Genomic DNA, 22,512 nt, shown 5'->3' on the forward strand with positions numbered 1-22,512 from the left:
GGGAAACAGCAGCTGGACATCACAGACCTTCATCTGTGCTTCAGACGTCTATCAGGAGTGTGTTCTCTCAGTGCTTGTGCTCCTCCACACACCACACACTCACACATATGCTGACTGAACATCAGGCATGTTGTTATTTGATGGCAGCTGTGCTTTATGTGCGGGACCACATACATCACATTTACACATTTATATTCATTTTCATGCTGATTTCAGAGCTGAACGAGGAGTTCAGAAAAGCTCATATATCTGTCAAATGTTATATTGTCATTTCTTTATTTTACTTTATTTACCTCAGGAATGTTTGCTATGCAGCGGCGCGCGGGAAAGAAAGCTCTCGAGATGAGACCTCGACAATTATTAAGACCATATTAAGAGCACATTTATATATAGATGACCAAAGATTATTTTCATATTGAATGACAGTTACAGTACAGCTTATGTTTAGTCCATTAAAGTAGTCTATGTAATAAACTAATAGACTAATACAATGTTTTGATTATTATTTATTAGATACATACTGTGTTTTGTATATACAGGTCCTTCTCAAAAAATTAGCATATTGTGATAAAGTTCATTATTTTCCATAATGTAATGATAAAAATTAAACTTTTATATATTTTAGATTCATTGCACACCTACTGAAATATTTCAGGTCTTTTATTGTTTTAATACTGATGATTTTGGCATACAGCTCATGAAAACCCAAAATTCCTATCTCAAAAAAGTAGCATATTTCATCCGACCAATAAAAGAAAAGTGTTTTTAATACAAAAAAAGTCAACCTTCAAATAATTATGTTCAGTTATGCACTCAATACTTGGTCGGGAATCCTTTTGCAGAAATGACTGCTTCAATGCGGCGTGGCATGGAGGCAATCAGCCTGTGGCACTGCTGAGGTGTTATGGAGGCCCAGGATGCTTCGATAGCGGCCTTAAGCTCATCCAGAGTGTTGGGTCTTGCGTCTCTCAACTTTCTCTTCACAATATCCCACAGATTCTCTATGGGGTTCAGGTCAGGAGAGTTGGCAGGCCAATTGAGCACAGTAATACCATGGTCTGTAAACCATTTACCAGTGGTTTTGGCACTGTGAGCAGGTGCCAGGTCGTGCTGAAAAATGAAATCTTCATCTCCATAAAGCTTTTCAGCAGATGGAAGCATGAAGTGCTCCAAAATCTCCTGATAGCTAGCTGCATTGACCCTGCCCTTGATAAAACACAGTGGACCAACACCAGCAGCTGACATGGCACCCCAGACCATCACTGACTGTGGGTACTTGACACTGGACTTCAGGCATTTTGGCATTTCCTTCTCCCCAGTCTTCCTCCAGACTCTGGCACCTTGATTTCCGAACGACATGCAAAATTTGTCCAAAAGTCCAGTGCTGCTTCTCTGTAGCCCAGGTCAGGCGCTTCTGCCGCTGTTTCTGGTTCAAAAGTGGCTTGACCTGGGGAATGCGGCACCTGTAGCCCATTTCCTGCACACGCCTGTGCACGGTGGCTCTGGATGTTTCTACTCCAGACTCAGTCCACTGCTTCCGCAGGTCCCCCAAGGTCTGGAATCGGTCCTTCTCCACAATCTTCCTCAGGGTCCGGTCACCTCTTCTCGTTGTGCAACGTTTTTTGCCACACTTTTTCCTTCCCACAGACTTCCCACTGAGGTGCCTTGATACAGCACTCTGGGAACAGCCTATTCGTTCAGAAATTTCTTTCTGTGTCTTACCCTCTTGCTTGAGGGTGTCAATGATGGCCTTCTGGTCAGCAGTCTTACCCATGATTGCGGTTTTGAGATATGAACCAGGCTGGGAGTTTTTTAAAGCCTCAGGAATCTTTTGCAGGTGTTTAGAGTTAATTAGTTGATTCAGATGATTAGGTTAATAGCTCGTTTAGAGAACCTTTTCATGATATGCTAATTTATTGAGACGTAAATTAGCCTTTCATTGATGACGTTGCAGGTTATTCCAAATGAGCGATTATTGTCAGCGAAGTCCACTTCAGCTGATGTACCGTGTTCAGGGAGTAGGGAGCAGTGAACACTGCATAGGGACCCTGTCGAGTGGAACGCACCTTCAGAATTGAGAAGTAAGATCAGATGTAGACACACACTGAGTGTAGGACTTGATGGAAAAGCTGCCAGTGTCTTCTTCTGCAGTTCGGCTGGTGTCGCAGCATCATCTCCTTCGCCTCCTCCAGTGCAGTGCATGATGGGAATGCAGGAGGAGCTTGTGATGTGCTCTGACATTCATCCAGCATCTGAGCCACGGCTCTGGGTTTCACAGCCTCAACCTCGTCATCTTTGATGGAGCGCGTCTTGAAACGAGGATCAACAAGGGATGCTACTGTATGTTCAGAAGGTCATCAGTGGCAGCATGGTCATATTCCTCATTCAGAGAGCTGATGCCAGTAGCCTTGATGGTCTTGGTGAGCTCTGAGTCTTCAGCTTCTGGTTTCAAGACCTCCTCATTGAAGAGCTGCAGTTCAGGTTTCAGGAACGACACACTCACATGTTCTTCAGCAGAAAGGCCATCAGTGAAGTCAGCAAGTGGAGTTAGAGTTAGAGCCTTGCAAACAGACTCCAGGACATCAATGTCCTGCCATGAGGAGTAAGTGCCTTGTTTATTATCAGCTGATGAACTTCAGCACTGGCCTTCTCCTGCTCTAGCACTCGTGCTTTCATTGCATGGCGAGACCCTGAACTGGTGGAGATTCTATGATCAACCTGTGCTTTGGCAGCTTGAGCTCCTCTTGAGCGGCTGCTCGTTCTCCTTTCTTTTCCATGAGAAGGAAAAAGCACTGAGCACTTTTCTGCACACACTCATGGCTCTCTGGATCCTCTGGTCTCTCATACTTTCCTCTGATGATGAAGAGAACAGAATATAGTAGTGATGGGACGGGGCTCCGATGCTCCGACGCAGTTTTCAAAGCACTATTATATCACACACTGTACCGATGCTTGTGTCGAAATGACAATACCACGTGATTGATGACGTCTGAAGCTTCGAGCGTCATGCAGGATCGGAAAGTCGGGACAGCTGGTCCTCATCTGAGGTAGAAAAGGGAAATGATTATCGAAGACGCATTATTTAAACGATTTAACACTACACTTCCCTATAACATCATTTATATATTTTTTTAAAACAGAACACAAAATATTTTTCCAATTACTGTAGTTATGATCACATACTTGTATATGTTATATTATTGCTCAATATGTGAATGCGTTGACCAGGCTACACATGACACGGGTTGTGTCTCATTGGCAGAAATTAATTTAGATGAGATTAGACAGAACTGTATTGATCCACACTTGTATGTCACCGACTTCTGAAGCTTTGTTTGGTCACGTGCTTTTCTGCTCTGTGGTGATTTGTTAGATATAGTGGAGAAAACAAGTGTGACCACCAGATGTCACTAATGCGCATTGTGTTAAAAGCTTCGAGTAATGAACCTTTTTTCAGCACAATTTGACGAAAGCCTCAAATGCTTCAGAAAGCCTCGGTTTCCCATCACTAGAATATAGGCACATGTGTGCAAACTTTAGATGATTATAAAATAACTTCAAGTATTTTGTGATGATAAATTACAATGTTATGACATATTCAACATAATGAGAAACTACATTTAGACAACACTAGGGCTGTCTCTTTTTATCCCACAATTCTGAGTTCAATAAAGGCTAATTCACACGGCCCAAACACACTGACATAATCTGACTTGATCACGCCATGACAACTTCAACGCTAACAGATGATGTTTTATTAACAAAGTTCTGGAGGAGCTCGTTCAGATAATTAACCTAATTAACACAGGAGGAGCACATTCAGTTAATCAACTCAATTAACCATAAGAGGTTTACATACAGCAGGCTTACCTCTGATCCATGACAGTTTTACAGCATCTCTCCTCACTTATAACTAATGCCATTCATACAATGTCTTATTCAGCGACTAAAGCGCTAACCAGTTTATGCTGACACTTGTAATTGAATAAATGTTGAGACATTATCATAAGTTACTGTTGAATTGAAAAGATGCACATTTTAAAACAGTAACATGTTTAATATAAATGCTCTTTATTTATCAAATGGCGTCAAGCAGAACAAGACGATTCATTTTTTAGCATCGTTCTGCATCGTCGACCCCCCTGCCCACCCGATATGCAAATTGGAGTGGACCCATCATTGGATCTGATACCTTGGTGATATAGTCCTTTATGACTCTCTCCATGGCCTTCATTACCAGTGAGGTTAGGGCCACAGGCCTGAAGTCGTTGGTGCCCTTCTTGGGTATGGGAATCACCGTAGAATGACTGTAGAGGGGGCTTAGAGGCCTTGCACCTAATGCAGCTGTTTTCATCAGCATGGACCTTAGTGACACAGATTCTGCATCTGAATCAGACACTGAAACAAACCTACCAGAGCCACTAACAGCTGTTTATGACAATCAGTCGAGGGGCCTACCACCACATGTTCTAAAGGAGAAGAGTCTTGAGATGTTTCAGAGACTTACTTACTTTACGAGTTCACTACCAGGGAGCAATCAAACTGCAGGGCCTGGCACACACAGAGAGAAGGCAGAATAACAAGCACAAACTTGCACCAGTTGTGCACAGCTGGAGAGCCTACAGACAATGATATTAAAAACATCATGCATTACAAGTCTGAGGATCTACAAGTACCGGCTGCACTCTGGGGGAGACAAATGGAGGATACAGCAAGAAAATGCTACATAGAAGAGATGAGTAAAGGTCACACTAATGTCTTTGCTAGACTCTCTGGTCTTGTTGTTCGCCCAGACCACTTACATCTTGGTGCATCACCTGATGGGATTGTAAGCGGCTCATGTTGTGCGATGGGAACACTGGAGATTTAGTGCCCGCATAAACACAGAGAGGGCCTGACCAGCTGCAATGAAGACCTCCAGTTCTGCCTTGACACAACTGGGCAGCTGAAGAGGAACCACCCGTACTATTACCAGGTCCAGCAGCAGATGTCTGTGTGTGATGTCCACTACAGTGACTGTAGTTTGGACCAAACAGGTCATGGTCATCAATCGTATTGTGAGAGATGCAGACTTGCTGCTGAAAGCCATGCCCAAGGCTGAACAACTCTTCCTCGACCATCTTCTGCCAGAGCTGTTGACCCGGAGCATGGATCCCAGCATCGTAGATGAACACACACTGGACTGTCCACACTGCACTGTCCACACTGCAACAGTCCAGACTATGGCAAGATGATTCACTGTGCTAAGTGCTAAAGTCATTTCCATTACACGTGTGTTCAGATCAAAAGAAGGTCTTCTAAGTGGCTTTGCAAACAGTGTAATACCTAAAGGGTAATATAACTCCAAATGGATGTAATATAAAAAGTTAAAAGCGAATATATATGTACATTGTTCCTTTACAATCTGAAGCTTTAGATTAGTGTTAATCTTATCTGTGTATATTTGCTCTACAGTGTGTGGTTTTACAACCAGTAGATGTTGTTTCTAACATCTATGAATTTCGGTTGAGAGATTACATTTTTAAAAACAAAATACTTAATAGTAAGAGAATGTCCAATATACTTATCACTTTTCCTTAAATGTTGTTTGTTTGGCAAAATGGTTACTAAAAACTGAAACATTGATTTGTGTACAATTTCAATATTTTAAATTCATTGTTAAAGAACGGAAAAAAAAGACTAGTGGGTTCAACTACAGCAATGTGATAATGAGAACAGAAACAAGTGTGAGTATAAAAAAATATTTTTAGTATATTCATGAAACATGAAATAGACAATGTTAGAACTTAAAAATGCCCTGTAAAATGTCAATGCAGGACTCATTTCATTTAAATATTCTAAGTCAATTAAAAGCAATTAAAATAATTCACGCATTAAGAGAAAACCATCCCACAGTTAACCCACAATGAAACCCTGGAAATGTACCATGTGTAGCACCCATCTCGGTTACTTCTTCTTCACATTACGAATGATTGCTTGTGTCTATCTTTTAGGCACTACACTTTTGCAAAGATTTGTCAATGCCCCGCACACTATTACCATATCATCCAGAATGTCTACCTGAGTAAGTGGAATTACAGATGTTACAATTTTGGATTTCTTCCATCGACCCATGACTCTTTCCACATGTATTCTCACATTTGACCCTCGATCAGACAAATTTTCATCCTTTTGCTCCAGCAGTTCAAAGAATCCTGATCTTTATGTTATTTCTCTGTCAGAAACACAACCACCCCAACCTGGTGAAAAAAATGAACTTGCTTCTGCTGGTGTTACCCCAAGTATTTAACTGTATTTTGATGCTTATATTTGGACCATGTTTGTGCTCGAGGAGTAAGATTATTAGGTCTATCAATAAAAATCGCAGTGCAGTCAATAATGCATACACTTTTAAAACATTTTGTTTTTTTTCCTGATTTGGCGCCTTATTTACTTTGGTCCTCTTGAGGGCGATGACCACTTTTTCTGTGTCGATAGTGATGTCACAGTCATCAGGTTCGAGTGAGGAAATTAACCTTTTGAGATCAGAACTGTTATCTTTCTGGAATCAGGTGAAAAAGATGTTCAGGTCATTAGGTAGTGAGGTCGGGCTGCAGCCTGCAACCTGGACGGGCTTGCGACTGCCAGGACTGAAGTTCACTGCTGCCATACCTTTAAGGCCCTGGGCCCGGTTGCATAAAGCACCTTAAGTGTAATTTTCCCTTAACCCTCTGAGGTCGGCAAACGCGCGGGCGCGTTTTTTTCTCTCCACATTGTAGCACTATAAACTTAAACTAGATGTACCGCAGGGCGGTACAAAATATGACCGCCGCTCAGGCCTGCACTGGCTTTCCACAAAAATAAATGACGTGGAGCAATTTGGCTGTATTGCGTGTTTATGTATATACCTAAAAAAAGTAGTAGTATGTGCATGTCTGTGTGTATGTGTGTGTGTTTGTGTATGTGTGTGTCTGTGTGTGTGTGTGTCTGTGCGTGTATGTGTGCCTGCGTACATGTGTGTGTTTGTGTGTGTGTGTCTGTGCATGTGGATTTGTATGTGTGTGTATGGGTGTGTGTCTGTGCGTGTGGATGTCAGTGTGTGTGCATGCTTGCGTTTGTTTGTATTCCTGCATGTGTGTGTGTGACAGTATCATCCTAAACCAGCAACCCTTCGCTCAACACCACCATCTACAGGCCGATGAGTGTACAGTCACTAAATGTGCACATAAATGAATTTATTTTATACCCCCCCATGGATGAAATTCTACGAAACTTAGCATACCCCCAGAGGATGTCAAGTTAATCATACACATGAAATATGGTGCAGTTCTGAACATCTCAACTGAAGATAGGGGCGAATAAAGTAGAATAATATTGCATTTTAATTTTTTATGGGAGTGGCGTAAATCACAAATGAGTGATTATGGGCTAGGTTGATGTGGGCCCTTAAGACCAACATACCATAAAAATTTCTTCATCCTCGGTGCCACGGTTCAGGTAGTTATGTAGGAAAAACTGCATTTTTGGGGTTTGGGGGGGCCCAGCTCGGGGGGGGAGTGGCCCCCGGGGACCAAACGAAATTTTTCCGTAAAAGTCTAGTGGGGCTACATGCCCACAAAATTTCATGTTCCCCGGTGTTTCGGTGTCCCTGGTATCGTTGACGAAAAATTCAGTAGATGACGGGAAAAAAAAAACAAAAAAAGTTTGACAATCGATTATGGGCTAGATTGATGTGGGCCCTTAAGACCAACATACCATAAAAAATTCGTCATCCTCGGTGCCACGGTTCAGGTAGTTATGTAGGAAAAACTGCATTTTTGGGGTTTGGGGGGCCCCAGCTCGGGGGGGGGAGTGGCCCCCGGGGACCAAACGAAATGTTTCCATAAAAGTCTAGTGGGGCTACATGCCCACAAAATTTCATGTTCCCCGGTGTTTCGGTGTCCCTGGTATCGTTGACGAAAAATTCAGTAGATGACGAAAAAAAAAAAAAAAAAAACTTTGACAATCGATTATGGGCTAGATCAGTGGTTCTCAACCTCTCCTGCAGGGACCCCCTGACAGGCCATGTTTCTGTTTTAACCCTGAAATGGCACACCTGATTCAGTTAATTAAAGGCTTAATGAGTAGTTGACTAATTGATTAATTGACTAATTCCTACTCTTCCTACTCTAATAACTACTCATTAATTGAATCAGGTGTGCCATTTCAGGGTTAAAACAGAAACATGGCCTGTCAGGGGGTCCCTGCAGGAGAGGTTGAGAACCACTGGGCTAGATTGATGTGGGCCCTTAAGACCAACATACCATAAAAAATCGTCATCCTCTGTGCCACGGTTCAGGTAGTTATGTAGGAAAAACTGCATTTTTGGGGTTTGGGGGGCCCCAGCTCGGGGGGGGAGTGGCCCCCGGGAACCAAACGAAATTTTTCCGTAAAAGTCTAGTGGGGCTACATGCCCACAAAATTTCATGTTCCCCGGTGTTTCGGTGTCCCTGGTATCGTTGACGAAAAATTCAGTAGATGACGGGAAAAAAAAAAAAAAAACTTTGACAATCGATTATGGCCTAGATTGATGTGGGCCCTTAAGACCAACATACCATAAAAAATTCGTCATCCACGGTGCCACGGTTCAGGTAGTTATGTAGGAAAAACTGCATTTTTTGGGGTTTGGGGGGCCCCAGCTCGGGGGGGGAGTGGCCCCCGGGGACCAAACGAAATTTTTCCGTAAAAGTCTAGTGGGGCTACATGCCCACCAAATTTCATGTTCCCCGGTGCTTCGGTGTCCCTGGTATCGTTGACGGAAAATTCAGTAGGTGACGGGAAAAAAAAAAAAAAAAAACTTTGACAATCCCTATATGACCGCTTTCGCTAGCTACGCTAGCGGCGGTCATAATTACTCCGTCATTTATGGTCATACAGAAAAAAGAAATATAAAAAAAGAATCTGTGATATTTCTACTTTTGTATGTGTCCACTTACAATCAAATCAAAACATTGTGCTTTTGTAAAATAAAGAAAATAAACAGGGTGTGCGTTCTGCCTCTCCGTCGCGGTGAACTTTTTTTTCTTGAGCACATCTATAAACTGAAACAAAACTCAGCGAATACTTGTCACACATTTATGAGCCATATACCTTTATAAACATTTAAGTGTGTACTTTTAAATGATCGGATTCAAACTGAAAACAAATATTCTCTGTTTAAGTAATTTGTATAAAACCAACAAGATGTCCAGCTTCTCAAACGCTTCCTAATTATTTTTAATTTACCACGCCCACTCGCGCAAAAGAGATTCACATGCAAATCTCCACATGGAACGCGATCGCGCTCATTAGGCCTACCTCAAAAACAAAACACCAAAACACTTCACAAGTCTCGGCTTTTCGTCGAGTTTGAAAGACGCGCCTGAGCTTACATTGGATTTACCTCAGAAGAAGAAGAACGCGATTTGAAGACAAGAAAGATGTAAGGTAAGAAATTCTTACATATTAGTTTGCTATTGTTGCATAAATTTCACATTGCAGTTGAACTGTTGCTAGATATATGGTGAATATTATAATATTTAGACCCGTGTTTACTGTTACTGTGTTTGTGGATATCTGCTCAAACATAGATATGTATATGGTAACCATAATGTTTTATATTTGAGCGCGATCAAATTTGAATGTATCATATTTTGGATCGCGATCGCGTTTGAAAAGCAAAACGCACCAAACGGCTTCATGTTTTTACTATTATCTCATTTCATATCAACATAACGAATGGAAACATTTGAAGTAACATGATAATCAATATATTTTTCTCTAGCTTAGTTGTTACTGAAATCTTTTGAAAGATTTATACTGCTATAGGTTATTGTTATTATTATTTTATCCAGCACTGCGCATAGCTTATGCCTACAAGGCACAACAAACCTGGTGTTCATTATATTATATATTGTTGGAAACATTTGTGTGTGTGTGTGTGTGTGTGTGTATATTCTGTGAATTTTAAAAAGCAATTTTAACCAGAAAAATCTAAAATTTATTCCCAAAATCGTGCAGGCCTTTCTCTTGATATCAGTATGTTCACTTTTTTTTTTCAGGGCCCAGATGCCACTGAGTCCTGCTGACTTCAACATTCACATGAGTCTCTGTACATGAACATGGTAAAGTGAAAATCAAACACCTTGGAAATGTATGTACAATGTTTTTAGGAATGGCACAAAGGTCTCTGTCTTTGGATCATTGTTTTCAATAAGTGCTTTTTTGTCATTTGTTATGTATGCTTGGATTATGTTGTGTTGTAAATAAATCCAAACAATTTAAAAGCCATTCTTTTTTAAATCTCCTCATTTACAGAATTGTGCAAGGTTGCTCAGAATGACAGGGCCTGATAGCTCCTAATAGGGCCGTTAGGGGAGGGTCTTTGTCTTTCTCAGGTGTGAAAATCTTACATATTAATGACGTTCCGCATAAAGCTTTCTCACACAAAACACGTCGTAAAATTTTAAAATCAATATATTGTCTTATCTGAATGAGCAGTCAGGGTGATTTTCACATAGTTTTAGAGCAAATATTCTAGGCTACGTCATACAATTTTCAAAAGTCTTGTGAAGAAATAATCAGTATGGGTTTCATGGCCTTATTTCAGTGAGAATTTTTTTTGGTATTTTCACAAACCACGCATAAATGTCATTATCTCAAAACTACAAACTTTTACATACATGCTGCTGATATATTATTGTAGCAGAGTTTGTGCTGAATACAGTGTAATTAGACTTTAACCATGAAAATGTCACAAGTAACAGAAATAACCAGAAATGTCAGAGCATGTCAGAACACCTCCAGGGTCCAGAAAACAGCTCAGACTTCAGAGGGTTAAGTTCGCCCTCATGTTTCCCTTAAACCTAAGGGTGTTGCAGAAAAAAAAACCTTAAGTGTTACTTAAGGGTTACTTTAAGTGAAACGTCATAAACAATTTCCCTTAAATGCTGTTTTTTCACTTAAGTAATCCCTTAAAAAGCGTTAAGTGTTGCATAAAACCCCTTAACGGTCATTTCCCCAAGTATAACTTAAGGTTTGGAAATCGTAACCTTAAGAGTAATGCGGACAAAAATAAGACGACATGGCTGAATTAATGGAACTAGCTGAAGATCATTATGTGCCAAGAAGAATTTTTAGGGATAGGGAGAACCCTTTAGACCATCTTAGCAATGAAAAATTGTTGCAAGAATACCGATTTGATTGACGCGCAATATTTGACATCGCTAACAAACTAGAAGGCGACCTTGACCATGTCACACATCGCAACCATTCTTTACCTATGGTTTTACAACTGCTTATAACACTGCGTTTTTTTGCAACTGGGAGTTTTCAGACGGTAGTGGGAGAAATTTTCCACGTACATAAATCGTCTGTCAGCAGAGTGGTTCACCGGGTTGCAGGGGCTCTTTCCCGTCATTTAAACGCAACAGTCAAGTTTCCATCCCGTCATGACCAGGAGGTCATTCAAACCAGTTTTTTTTTTCGGAAAGCAGGTTTGTTAGTGTTTTGCGTATCTATGGCAACAACAGACTTTTATAACGTGAATCCATGATCGCTGTCGTGAAACACTTAAATGTTTCCCTTACCTAAGAGAGCCATTTAAGAGATTATATGCAACACCCTTATGTTATTCTCTTAGGTAAGGGGAAATCGCCCCTTAAGTATCATCAAACTTAAGGTGCTTTATGCAACCGGGCACTGCCATGCAGTGCGTAAGTTGCCCTGGGCTTTTAAGGGCCTGGCGCCTTATTTACTTTGGTGGACCTCACAAGATGGTTCTCTCCACCTTGATTTTGTATCTCAGTTTGGCCTTTTTTATGGTCTCTCACGCTTCAATGATTTAAAATCATATTGAAATGCTTACAGAGGAATCGATAAGAGGAATTGAAATTTTAATTTTGTAACAATTATCTGATTCCTGACCTCAACAAATCGATTCCAGAATTACAATAATTTTTCAATTTTCCCCAAACCTAGTTATAACTAAAGTCTGAAATATCATTTCGAGAGGTCTTGGAAAACTGTGAATCACAATACAACTTAATGTGATTATTAACCTGAAATAAATAACAGCGCTGCATGTTTAAAAGTCAGAACGCATTTTACAGTCTTGTGATTTCAATATTTATTTTTTGATGGTGTTTCTATTGTTCAATGCTTTAAGACATTTCAAAATAAGAGTCCCACTGTAATTCTGAAAGACATTATCACATTTAACTGTTCTTTTATTTTAAGATCTTAAATGTTGTAAGTTTGATGTTGAGATGATGATGGTGTGTGTGTGTGTGTGTGTGTGTGTGTCAGATGGAGAGTTTGAGGAAGCGCAGTGGTAAACAGAGTCCCGGTGGAGGATCGGTGTCGGTGCGAGTGAGACCCGGCGAGCGGATCAGAGAGAGTCTGCTGAAGGACATGCGTTCGCTGCAGACCTCGCTGCGCTAACTCCTGACTCCAGCGGGTTTAGCGGATTTGATGAATTTTTTTTCCACAACAATGAGTTTTTTTTTTTCATTTTTGCTACAATTTGTTTTTGTTTTTTTTTCACTACACTGTTTTTTCCCACAACGATTCATTTTTTTTTACTGTACAATAAATTTAATTGGGCATAAATGCAGTACAACAAATATAAAAAATGTAATAAAAATGTATGTAACTTTTTTTCATTAGTATTATTTGTAATGTGTATATATATATATTTTTATTTTTTTTAACATTTTAAAAATTTGTAAAAAAAAATACATTTCATAATTGCCATAAAATTTGCTAAATTGTCAGTAAAATAATGTCACGATGCAGAGAACCTCCATGTTCCTAGTTTTAATTATGTTGAATATAATTTGTTATTTTATCCTTGTGGTGTGTTTTGGTCATGTGACCCGGACATGTTTTTGACATTCACACTTTGATCTCTTTTTTGTTCGTTTTCTGATGTTTGTTTGGAACAGGTTTTGTCATTCAGAATCTGTTCACATCAGTGATTTAAATGAATGAAGATAAACAAGCAGATAAAACTCTGTTTTCATTGGTATTTGTCACTTTTATCACATGAAGATGTTTTATTACGTGCCGAGAAATGTTTCCAGAGCAGAATAAAGGACAGATCTAAAACCAAAAAAAACATGCCCAGGTCAAAGGTTCAGCCCCAAACCCAAAGAGAGAACAGACTGCATTTCGCCTGACAATTTTAATTTGTTTTAAATTGTTTTCTGATGAATTCGTACAGAATCTGTTCACATCAGTGATTTAGATTCAAATGAAGATAAACAAGCAGATGAAACTCTGTTTTCATTGGTATTTGTCACTTTTATCACATGAAGATGTTTTTAGTACGTGTTGGAAATGTTCCAAATGAACCACAGCTTCTTCTACCTCAGATATTACCCAGAATTCCTGCAGGACTGAATGTTTACTTGTTTTTTCATGTTTAAAATTAATATTCTCGACATTCCAAGAACCAGTTTTTGTTTGGTGTAATGTGACCTGATAACACTTTACAATAAGGTTTCATTAGTTAACATGAAGCAAACAATACTTTCACTGTATTTATTAACATTTCTATGATCAACAGTTGTATCTGTTAACATTAAAGCTCTATGAACGAACATGAACATGTTGATTAACATAAACAATGGTTAATAAATGCAATTGTGAAAAAAAATATTGCTTGTTTGTTAATACATTAACTAATAAGACCTTATTGTAATGTCATCTTTGACTTTTATTATAATAATTTTGTGTGTTTTTTCGAGGTGAGATGTGACCAGTTAAATTAATATTACAGATTTTTTTAAACGTATAATGGATGTTATTTGAATTGAGCGGCGATTTGTTAAAGCTACAGTGTGTGTGTATATGTGTGTGTTCATACGCCAGTGCTCAGAATTACTTTAAAATGTTTGAAATATTTATTTTTACAGCACTGAATAAAAATCACATGAATGACGTGTGTTTTAATTGTTTTGACTGCTACAGCAACGGAGTAATTTGAAGAAATTTATTTAAATGAAAAGTATAGTTATTTATATTTTCATTCATAATCCTCAACTTCATGTATGCAAAAGACACAATCAACCTGTATGATATCTACACAAAAGTGTGTCTCCATTTAGACCTTCAAAAACTACCGTTCAGCACTAAATTACTCTAGAAAACACTCAAACTGGAGACTTATTAATAATATTTCAGTAACACTTTACAATAAATTTAGTTTACAACATCTGTTAATTACTGAAGAGGATGAGGGCCAAGCAATAATAAAAAAAAATAAAACTATCTTGAGATTAAAGTCATTATAATGCAAGATTAAACTTGATAAATTTTGAGGAAAAAAATATATATATTGAGAATTAACTCATACTTTGACAATAAATTTGTTGTTTCAAAAGTCAAAATGTTGAGAATATTCAGAAAATTTAATTCTCAACATTTTATTGACTTTTTTTCTCGAAACACGACTTTATTCTCAATTTAACGACTTTATTCTCAACATTTTATTTGGACTTTTTCTCGAAATTTAACAAGTTTTTTCTCGAAACGACTTTATTCAGAAAATTAATAAGTTCATTCTCAACATTTTATCTCGAGTTTTTTCTCGAAATAAGACTTTATTCTGAAAATGTTATGAGTTCAAAGTCGTGTTTCGAGAAAAAAATGTGAAAATAAAATGTTGAGAATAAACTCATTAAATTTTGAGAATAAAATCATTAAATTTCGAGAAAAGAAGTTAAAATACACTGAACAAAATTATAAACGCAACACTTTTTTCATGACCTGAACTCAAAGATCTAAGACTTTTTCTATGTACACAAAAGGCTTTTCTCTCAAATATTGTTTACAAATCTGTCTAAATCTGTGTTAGTGAGCACTTCTCCTTTGCCATAAACATAACTATGCATACCATAACCCCACCGCCACCATGGGCCACTCGATCCACAACGTTGACATCAGCAAACCGCTCACCCACACAACGCCACACACGCAAGTCTTTATTTATAACAGTGAAGTCACTGTATCTTCAGTCTCTGTTGATTCTGTTGACTGTGAGTCTCTGTAGTGGATCCTTATTCACCATCAGATGATCGTCAGAAGATCAGACTGTCATCTAATGACTAAAATAAAACACACAAACAGTCACATATGCAGTATGAGGTATTACATCTGTCACATCTTTTCATAAGAAAAGTAACTAGATAATCTATATTAATTAATTCTCAAACATGATAATATAGCTTCTATCTGATGCTCAAAGTCACTTTACAAAATCAAAAGCACATGAAAGGTCACTTTCACACAACGGACAGCTGATACAGAACCAGCAGAAATGATCATTACACTCACTACACATTTAATATCAGTGAATAACAAACAACCCAAATCTCAGATTATCACACACATTGAGACAGTTAAAGGGGAAAAGCTGAAAAATTATGGAAGTAAAATAATGCCAAATGTTTCATTTATTATTACATGTTGTATTTTTAATAGTGCTGTCAAACGATTAAAATATTTAATCGCGATTAATCGCATTAATGTCATAGTTAACTCGAGAAAAAGCATGCCGATCCACTTTTCCATGTTGATAAGAGCATTAAAATGAGAAAAAATAATGGGACAAAAAGAAATCAAGAGACATTTAGAATAGATAAAAATGTGCGATTAATTGCGATTAATCGCACATTTTTATCTATTCTAAATGTCTCTTGATCTCTTCGATCTCCGCCGAGAAGACCTCATCACCATCATCGACCCTCCTTCCGGTAAGACTGAGATGGCGAACGTCGACGCACTGCACCAATGCACTACTGGATTCGGGAGCAGAGGGTAATTTCATGGACTCCAAACTTGCACTTAAGCTTCAGATTCCCGTCACTCCCCTCCCGCACCAGATTACCGTCAACGCACTCAATGGACAAGAACTTCCCCGGATTACGCATTCTACTGAAGACATCACTCTCATCACTTCTGGCAATCACACAGAACTCATCTCATTCTTACTCATGGACTCACCACTTGCACCAGTGGTTTTGGGACACCCGTGGCTTTCTAAACACAACCCCCGTGTCGACTGGGGCACTAATTCTGTTTCCACATGGAGTAACCACTGTCATGAGTCCTGTTTAGTGTCTGCCTGTCCCTCTGTGTCTGGTTCTGTGTTTCAGAGTGAGGCAGCGGATTTGTCTAACGTGCCCGCGGAGTACCTCGACCTGAAGGAAGTGTTCAGTAAGTCTCGTGCTGCTTCTCTCCCTCCGCATCGTTCCTATGACTGTGCGATAGATCTACTGCCAGGTAAATCTCCGCCTAAGGGCAAACTTTACTCTCTTTCTGTTCCCGAGAGGGAGGCCATGGAGAAATATATTTCTGATTCTCTAGCCTCTGGGTTCATCCAGCCTTCCTCTTCTCCTGCGGGGGCGGGGTTCTTTTTCGTTGGGAAGAAGGATGGTTCTCTGCGACCTTGCATTGATTACCGAGAGCTGAACAACATCACAGTAAAGAATTCTTATCCTTTGCCGTTGATGTCTTCAGCTTTCGAGAGGTTGCAGGGAGCATCCATTTTCACGAAACTGGACTTACGTAATGCATATCATTTGGTTCGCATCAGGAAGGGGGATGAATGGAAAACCGCTTTTAATACCCCCAGGGGGCACTTTGAATATTTGGTTATGCCTTTCGGGCTTTCCAACAGCCCAGCGGTTTTCCAGGCACTCGTGAATGACGTGTTGAAAGACATGGTAGATCAATTCATATATGTTTACCTGGATGAAATTTTGATTTTTTCTTCGTCTCTCCAGGAACACTTTCAACACGTCAGACGAGTGCTCCAGAGACTGTTAGAGAATGGGCTTTTTGTCAAGGCGGAGAAATGCGCGTTTCATGCACAGTCTGTTCCCTTTCTAGGGTACATCATCTCTTTTGAGGGAGTGCGCATGGATCCTGACAAGGTTAAGGCTGTGGTAGATTGGCCAAGTCCAGATTCCCGTAAGGCCCTACAGCGGTTTCTGGGGTTCGCCAATTTTTACCGGCGTTTCATTCGCAATTTCAGCCAACTAGTCGCACCTCTGACTGCCTTGACCTCCCCCCGAACGACGTTCAGGTGGTCGAACACTGCCGAGGCAGTGTTCACCAACCTCAAGAGTCGCTTCGTTTCGGCTCCAATTCTTGTCACCCCTGATCCCACACGTCAGTTCGTGGTGGAGGTCGACGCGTCAGAGTAGGAGCAGTGCTTTCACAACGCGCTTCCTCAGACGACAAGATGCATCCCTGCGCGCTTTTTTCTCATCGACTATCGCCTGCCGAACGTAATTATGACATTGGTAACAGAGAGTTGTTGGCAGTCAAGTTAGCGTTGGAGGAGTGGCGTCATTGGTTAGAGGGTTCGGGGGTACCCTTTATCGTTTGGACCGATCATAAGAATCTTGAATACATCAGATCTGCTAAAAGACTCAACTCCAGGCAGGCTCGGTGGGCTCTTTTTTTCGGACGTTTTGATTTTGTTCTCTCGTACCGCCCGGGTTCCAAAAACATCAAACCCGACTCTTTATCTCGTATTTTTGATCCATCCGAACGCCCGGTGACTCCCGAGTGTATTTTACCTGAGAAGGTTGTCATCTCCACTCTGGTATGGGAGGTCGAATCGAGGGTCAAGACAGCCCTAGAAGGGGTAACGCCTCCGCTTGGTTGCCCACCGAGTCGTTTGTTTGTTCCGGAGGGGTTACGGTCCGACGTTATTCGATGGGGTCATTGCTCCAACGTGGCGTGTCATCCAGGAGTGACTCGCACCAGCTTTCTTGTTAAGCAACGATTCTGGTGGCCATTAATGGCTCGCGACATTCACGATTTTGTTTTGGCTTGCTCAGTCTGTGCCACTGGTAAGACATCTAACCAACCCCCAGATGGGTTACTTCGACCGCTGCCTGTCCCTTCGAGACCCTGGTCCCATATCGCTCTAGATTTTGTCACCGCCCTCCCGCCCTCCAAAGGCATGACGGTTGTTTTAACCGTAGTGGACCGGTTCTCGAAGGCGGCACATTTCATCCCCTTGCCCAAATTACCTTCAGCCAAGGAGACAGCAGTCACAGTCATAGATCACGTCTTTCGGTTACATGGCCTCCCGATGGACGTGGTCTCTGACAGGGGTCCCCAATTCGTATCCAAATTTTGGCGAGAATTTTGTAAGTTACTGGGGGCCACGGTCAGTCTGTCCTCGGGCTATCATCCCCAGAGCAATGGCCAGTCTGAACGAGCCAATCAGGACCTCGAGAGAATGTTGCGATGTTTGGTTGCCAAGAATCCGTCGTCCTGGAGCCAACAGCTTTCTATGGTGGAGTACGCCCACAATTCATTACCAGTGTCATCCACGGGCCTTTCGCCATTTAAGTGTAGTTTAGGTTACCAGCCACCAATTTTTTCGAGTCTGGAATCCGAGGTCGCGGTCCCCTCCGCTCACGCATTCGTCCAGAGGTGCCGCCGTACTTGGACTAGAGCCCGTGAGACTCTACTCCAAGCGGGGGGGCGCATGAAGGCCAAGGCCGATCGCCACCGGTCAAAGCCTCCCGTTTACGTCGTGGGTCAAAAAGTGTGGCTTTCTACCAAGAATATTCCGCTCCGCTCCGTGTCTAACAAGTTAGCTCCCAAATTCATTGGCCCGTTTCCTGTCACCAAGATTATTAGTCCGGTGACAGTCCGACTCAAACTCCCTCCTGCGTACAGGAGAATTCACCCCGCCTTCCATGTGTCTAAAGTCAAGCCCGTGTTTTATTCTCACTTTAATCCGCCTGCCCCGGTTCCCCCCCCCGCCGCGACTCGTAGATGGGAAACCTACGTATTTGGTACACCGTATTCTGGACTCGAGACGGAGGGGACGCGGATTTCAGTACTTGGTGGACTGGGAGGGTTACGGTCCGGAGGAGAGAAGTTGGGTACCTGCTAGAGACATTCTGGATCACTCCCTTATCGATGATTACAATCGACAGGTAAGGTTGTCTGGGAACGCCAGGAGGCGTTCTTAGGGGAGGGGGTACTGTCACGGTTCATGAATCGGCTGTCTCACGCTGATGTGTCTGCGTGAGTGTTATTGTGTGGGTGTGGTTACTCGTTGTGTTGATTAGTGTCTCCAGCTGTCATCAATCCCAGTTCCCTTTATATGCCCAGTAATTTCCCTCTCATGTTGTCAGATCGTTGTGGTTGTTCCTCGGTGTGTGTCCTGTGCTCGTGCCTCGTCTACAAGGTTCCTCGTCTGGATTTCGTCAGTTCTTCGTGTCGTCTGGATTTCGTCAGTTCTTCGTGTCGTCTGGATGTTCCACGGTTCCTGGGTTTCACTCGTGCACGCTGACCACCGCACCACCACCGGATCGCCATCTCGTCCCTGCTTCAACTGCCACCTGAGTGTTTGTCCCCGACCTGTGTCTCTACATCTGACCACTTATAATAAACTGAGTTTTTACTTGCATCTTGCATCCTCCTGTTATTTCCTCACAAGTCAATTCTGAAACGCGTCCGAAAATGAACCATAACTCAGCGAATACTCAGTCAAACAGTCACACAGACACACGGGTATGAAGCTTGAATTCTCTTCTTTTAAATGAAGTAATTTTGATAAAAAAACAAATATTCTCTGTTTATGTAATCTGTATGAAAAGAGAGAGATGTCAGTCATTCTCATCTCAGCTCATTATGTTTTAATTTGACTCCGCCCACGGAGAGCGTGCGCTATTCAAACGCAAATGTGAGGCGATCCTGCAATCCTGTGAAATGCCCACATCAGCTGGATAACACACACACCGCGAGTTCACTTTCAGACTCATGTACTTCTTGATAATAATCCTGGAAAATTTACCACAGAAGTGCTGGAAGTATCATTTCGAGGAGCAAAGGGATCCGGCTTAGGAATAGGTCAGTTAGATGCTTTGTTCTAATCGTAAGTGTCTGTACACGCTGAAAGACTGTTTAAATATGAATCGCGTTTCTATGTGTGAATGAATGAACAGCTTTTACCAAACTCTATTGCTATACTGAGATGAGTAAAAATCTGATAGATTATAAAGTTTTTACTGCAAAATACTGCCACATCAAATAAGCTTATTATGTTGCCAATTTCTGCTCATATGAGTTGAATTACGTATGATAAAATGTATACTTTAGTTTTTACAAAGAAAGATTACACTGGAAATATTGTTACAATTTTAATTGTTGTTGTAATTGTATAACCTTTTTAATAAAATAGCAAAAAAATAAAAATAAATAAAAGATAAATAAATATATATATATACAAGGATAGATGTAAACAAAATCTTAAAAGGTCAATATAAGCCTTCTCTTTAAATAATTTTATTATGCTTTATTAGTGACACATTTGGGTAGAGAATATATTCCAAATCTGAAAATACAGTATGAGAACAATTAACTGCACAATTACTAGAAATGTTTACCTTGGATATTATACAATTTGCAAGCACAATTTGTGGAAAAAACAACTACAACTGTGAACCAATTATATATATATATATATATATATATATATATATATATATATATATATATATATATATATATATATATATATATATATATATTGTCCTTGCATTCTTTCTTGTGGCCCAGTCACACACCTGAATGAAAGGCTCATTACGTATGCAGCCTCATTATGCGGGGGCCCATTGTCTCCTCAGGTGTGAATCACTAAATATGCATGATGGTGTTGGATTGTTGATCCGCATACTGCCTTTCCAAGCAAAAAGTGTCTTTAAAAATTTAAATCAATGTATTGTTTTATGTGAATGATTAGGAAGGATGATTTTCACATCATTTTGAAGCAAAAACTCTAGGCGACTATTCGTCAAAAGTCTTATTAACACATATTTAGTATGAGTTTTGTGGCCTTATTTCAGACATTTTCATTTTTAGTTTTTTCAATAACCATGCATAAACATTATTTTCTCAAAAATACAAACATGTATATACATGCTGCTCACATATTATGGTAGCCATGTTTGTGCTAAATAGAGTGTAATTACACCTTTGCCATTAATATGTTTATAAGCAACTGAAAAAAGCACAAATGTCAGGGCATGTCAGAACATCTCAAGGACCCCAAAAACACCTTAGACCCCAGAGGGTTAAATATTAAACCATGCTGAATTTCAGCCCATAAAAATGCAAGCATGGTTAATGCAATGCCCATTTTTTTCAAGTAGTGCAATTCAACAGGCTTTTTTGTTTCAAAAACATTTGGCATTATTTTACTTCCATAAAATATAATATTAATATTATTTTCCCAATCAGTCACAACACTATGAGCAGAATTAAACTCATATTAAACACAGTTTAAAGTTCAGAGACCTGCAAAAATGAAGCTCAATTTAAGAATCTTAAACAAAATATTCACACACACACACACACACACACACACACACACACACACACACACACACACACACACACACACACACACACACACACGTGGTGTTACTGAACCTGGTACAGTTTCCTTTTTTTCTAGTGAGTAAATCAACCATTTGAAAATCGCTAAGAACTATTCTTACCATAATGTCTCCAGTTTATAATGTGGATCATCCTTCAGATCCTTCAGCAGCTTCACTCCTGAGACTCCTGGTTTATTATGTGACAACTCCAGTTTTCTCAGGTGTGAGGGGTTTGATCTCAGAGCTGAAGCCAGAGCAGCACAACCTTCATATGTAACACCACAATCCCTCAACCTGTAGAGAACAATGACACACATTAAGCCTATATCCAGAGATAAACATAACGCTTAAAAAAATAAATAACATAATGCTGTCAATATGAAATATTTATAAGTACTCATTAGTACTCATTGTTAAAATACATCAGTAAGGATTAGGGGATTGAATATACAGTTTGTACAGCGATCTTCTTTCAATTCATCTGTCTATTAGGTTTTTTTTCGCTTTGGTACTATTTTCACAAGTTAGGTGTGCATTTTTTCATAACTCTTATCACAACAGATCATCAAAAGTGCACTTTTTTTCAAACATTTCATCATGTTTTCAATTGTGCAAGTACAATACACAAAATCACAAAGTATCCTTTTCACAACACAAAATAAGTGTTTCATCTACATAAATGTGTCATTCACAGTAACTGCCTTTCATAAAGCTCTTACTATCAAACCTTTGATTTGCATCTCTTCTTGTTCAGTTGAATACATTTGTCTATTATTTAATCCAACTGATCTTAATGGTTAATCAATGAATCATTTGGTACATCTATAGATTTCTATAGGTATTGATTCAATACACAGTTTCTATAGAACTTGTTTGCAATTTCTGATATGGATAACCAAATGTAATGAATTCTTTTTACATAAGTGATTGATTTATAGATAATCACCACCACAATGTTCAAAGTGTGTGCACACGCATGTGTGTGTCTCTCTGTCTGTCTTTCTGTGTGTGTGTGTGTGTGTGTGTGTGTGTGTGTGTGTGTGTGTGTGTGAGTGAGTAAGTGAGAGAGAGAGAGAGAGAGAGAGAGAGAGAGAGATAC

The 22,512-nt window shown here is 40.0% G+C and overlaps 1 protein-coding gene across 3 annotated transcripts in view; it reads right to left on the reverse strand.

Annotated features, from left to right (window-relative positions):
* Window positions 1-12,085: 12,085 nt before the first annotated feature.
* The window catches only part of LOC311091370 (NACHT, LRR and PYD domains-containing protein 3-like), a 145,013-nt gene continuing 134,586 nt past the window's right edge, over window positions 12,086-22,512 (reverse strand). For all 3 annotated transcript variants that reach the window (XM_084127302.1, XM_084127301.1, XM_084127300.1), the window contains 2 exons: window positions 21,534-21,707; window positions 12,086-15,104 (listed from right to left, as the gene is read on the reverse strand). In XM_084127302.1, the coding sequence (XP_083983428.1) occupies window positions 15,098-15,104; window positions 21,534-21,707 (181 nt within the window). In that variant the 3' untranslated portion in view covers window positions 12,086-15,097. The remainder of the gene's footprint in view (window positions 15,105-21,533; window positions 21,708-22,512) is intronic.

This window comes from Abramis brama, assembly GCF_963993115.1.
Source record: "Abramis brama genome assembly, chromosome: 10".
In the NCBI taxonomy this organism is placed as follows: Eukaryota; Metazoa; Chordata; class Actinopteri; order Cypriniformes; family Leuciscidae; genus Abramis; species Abramis brama.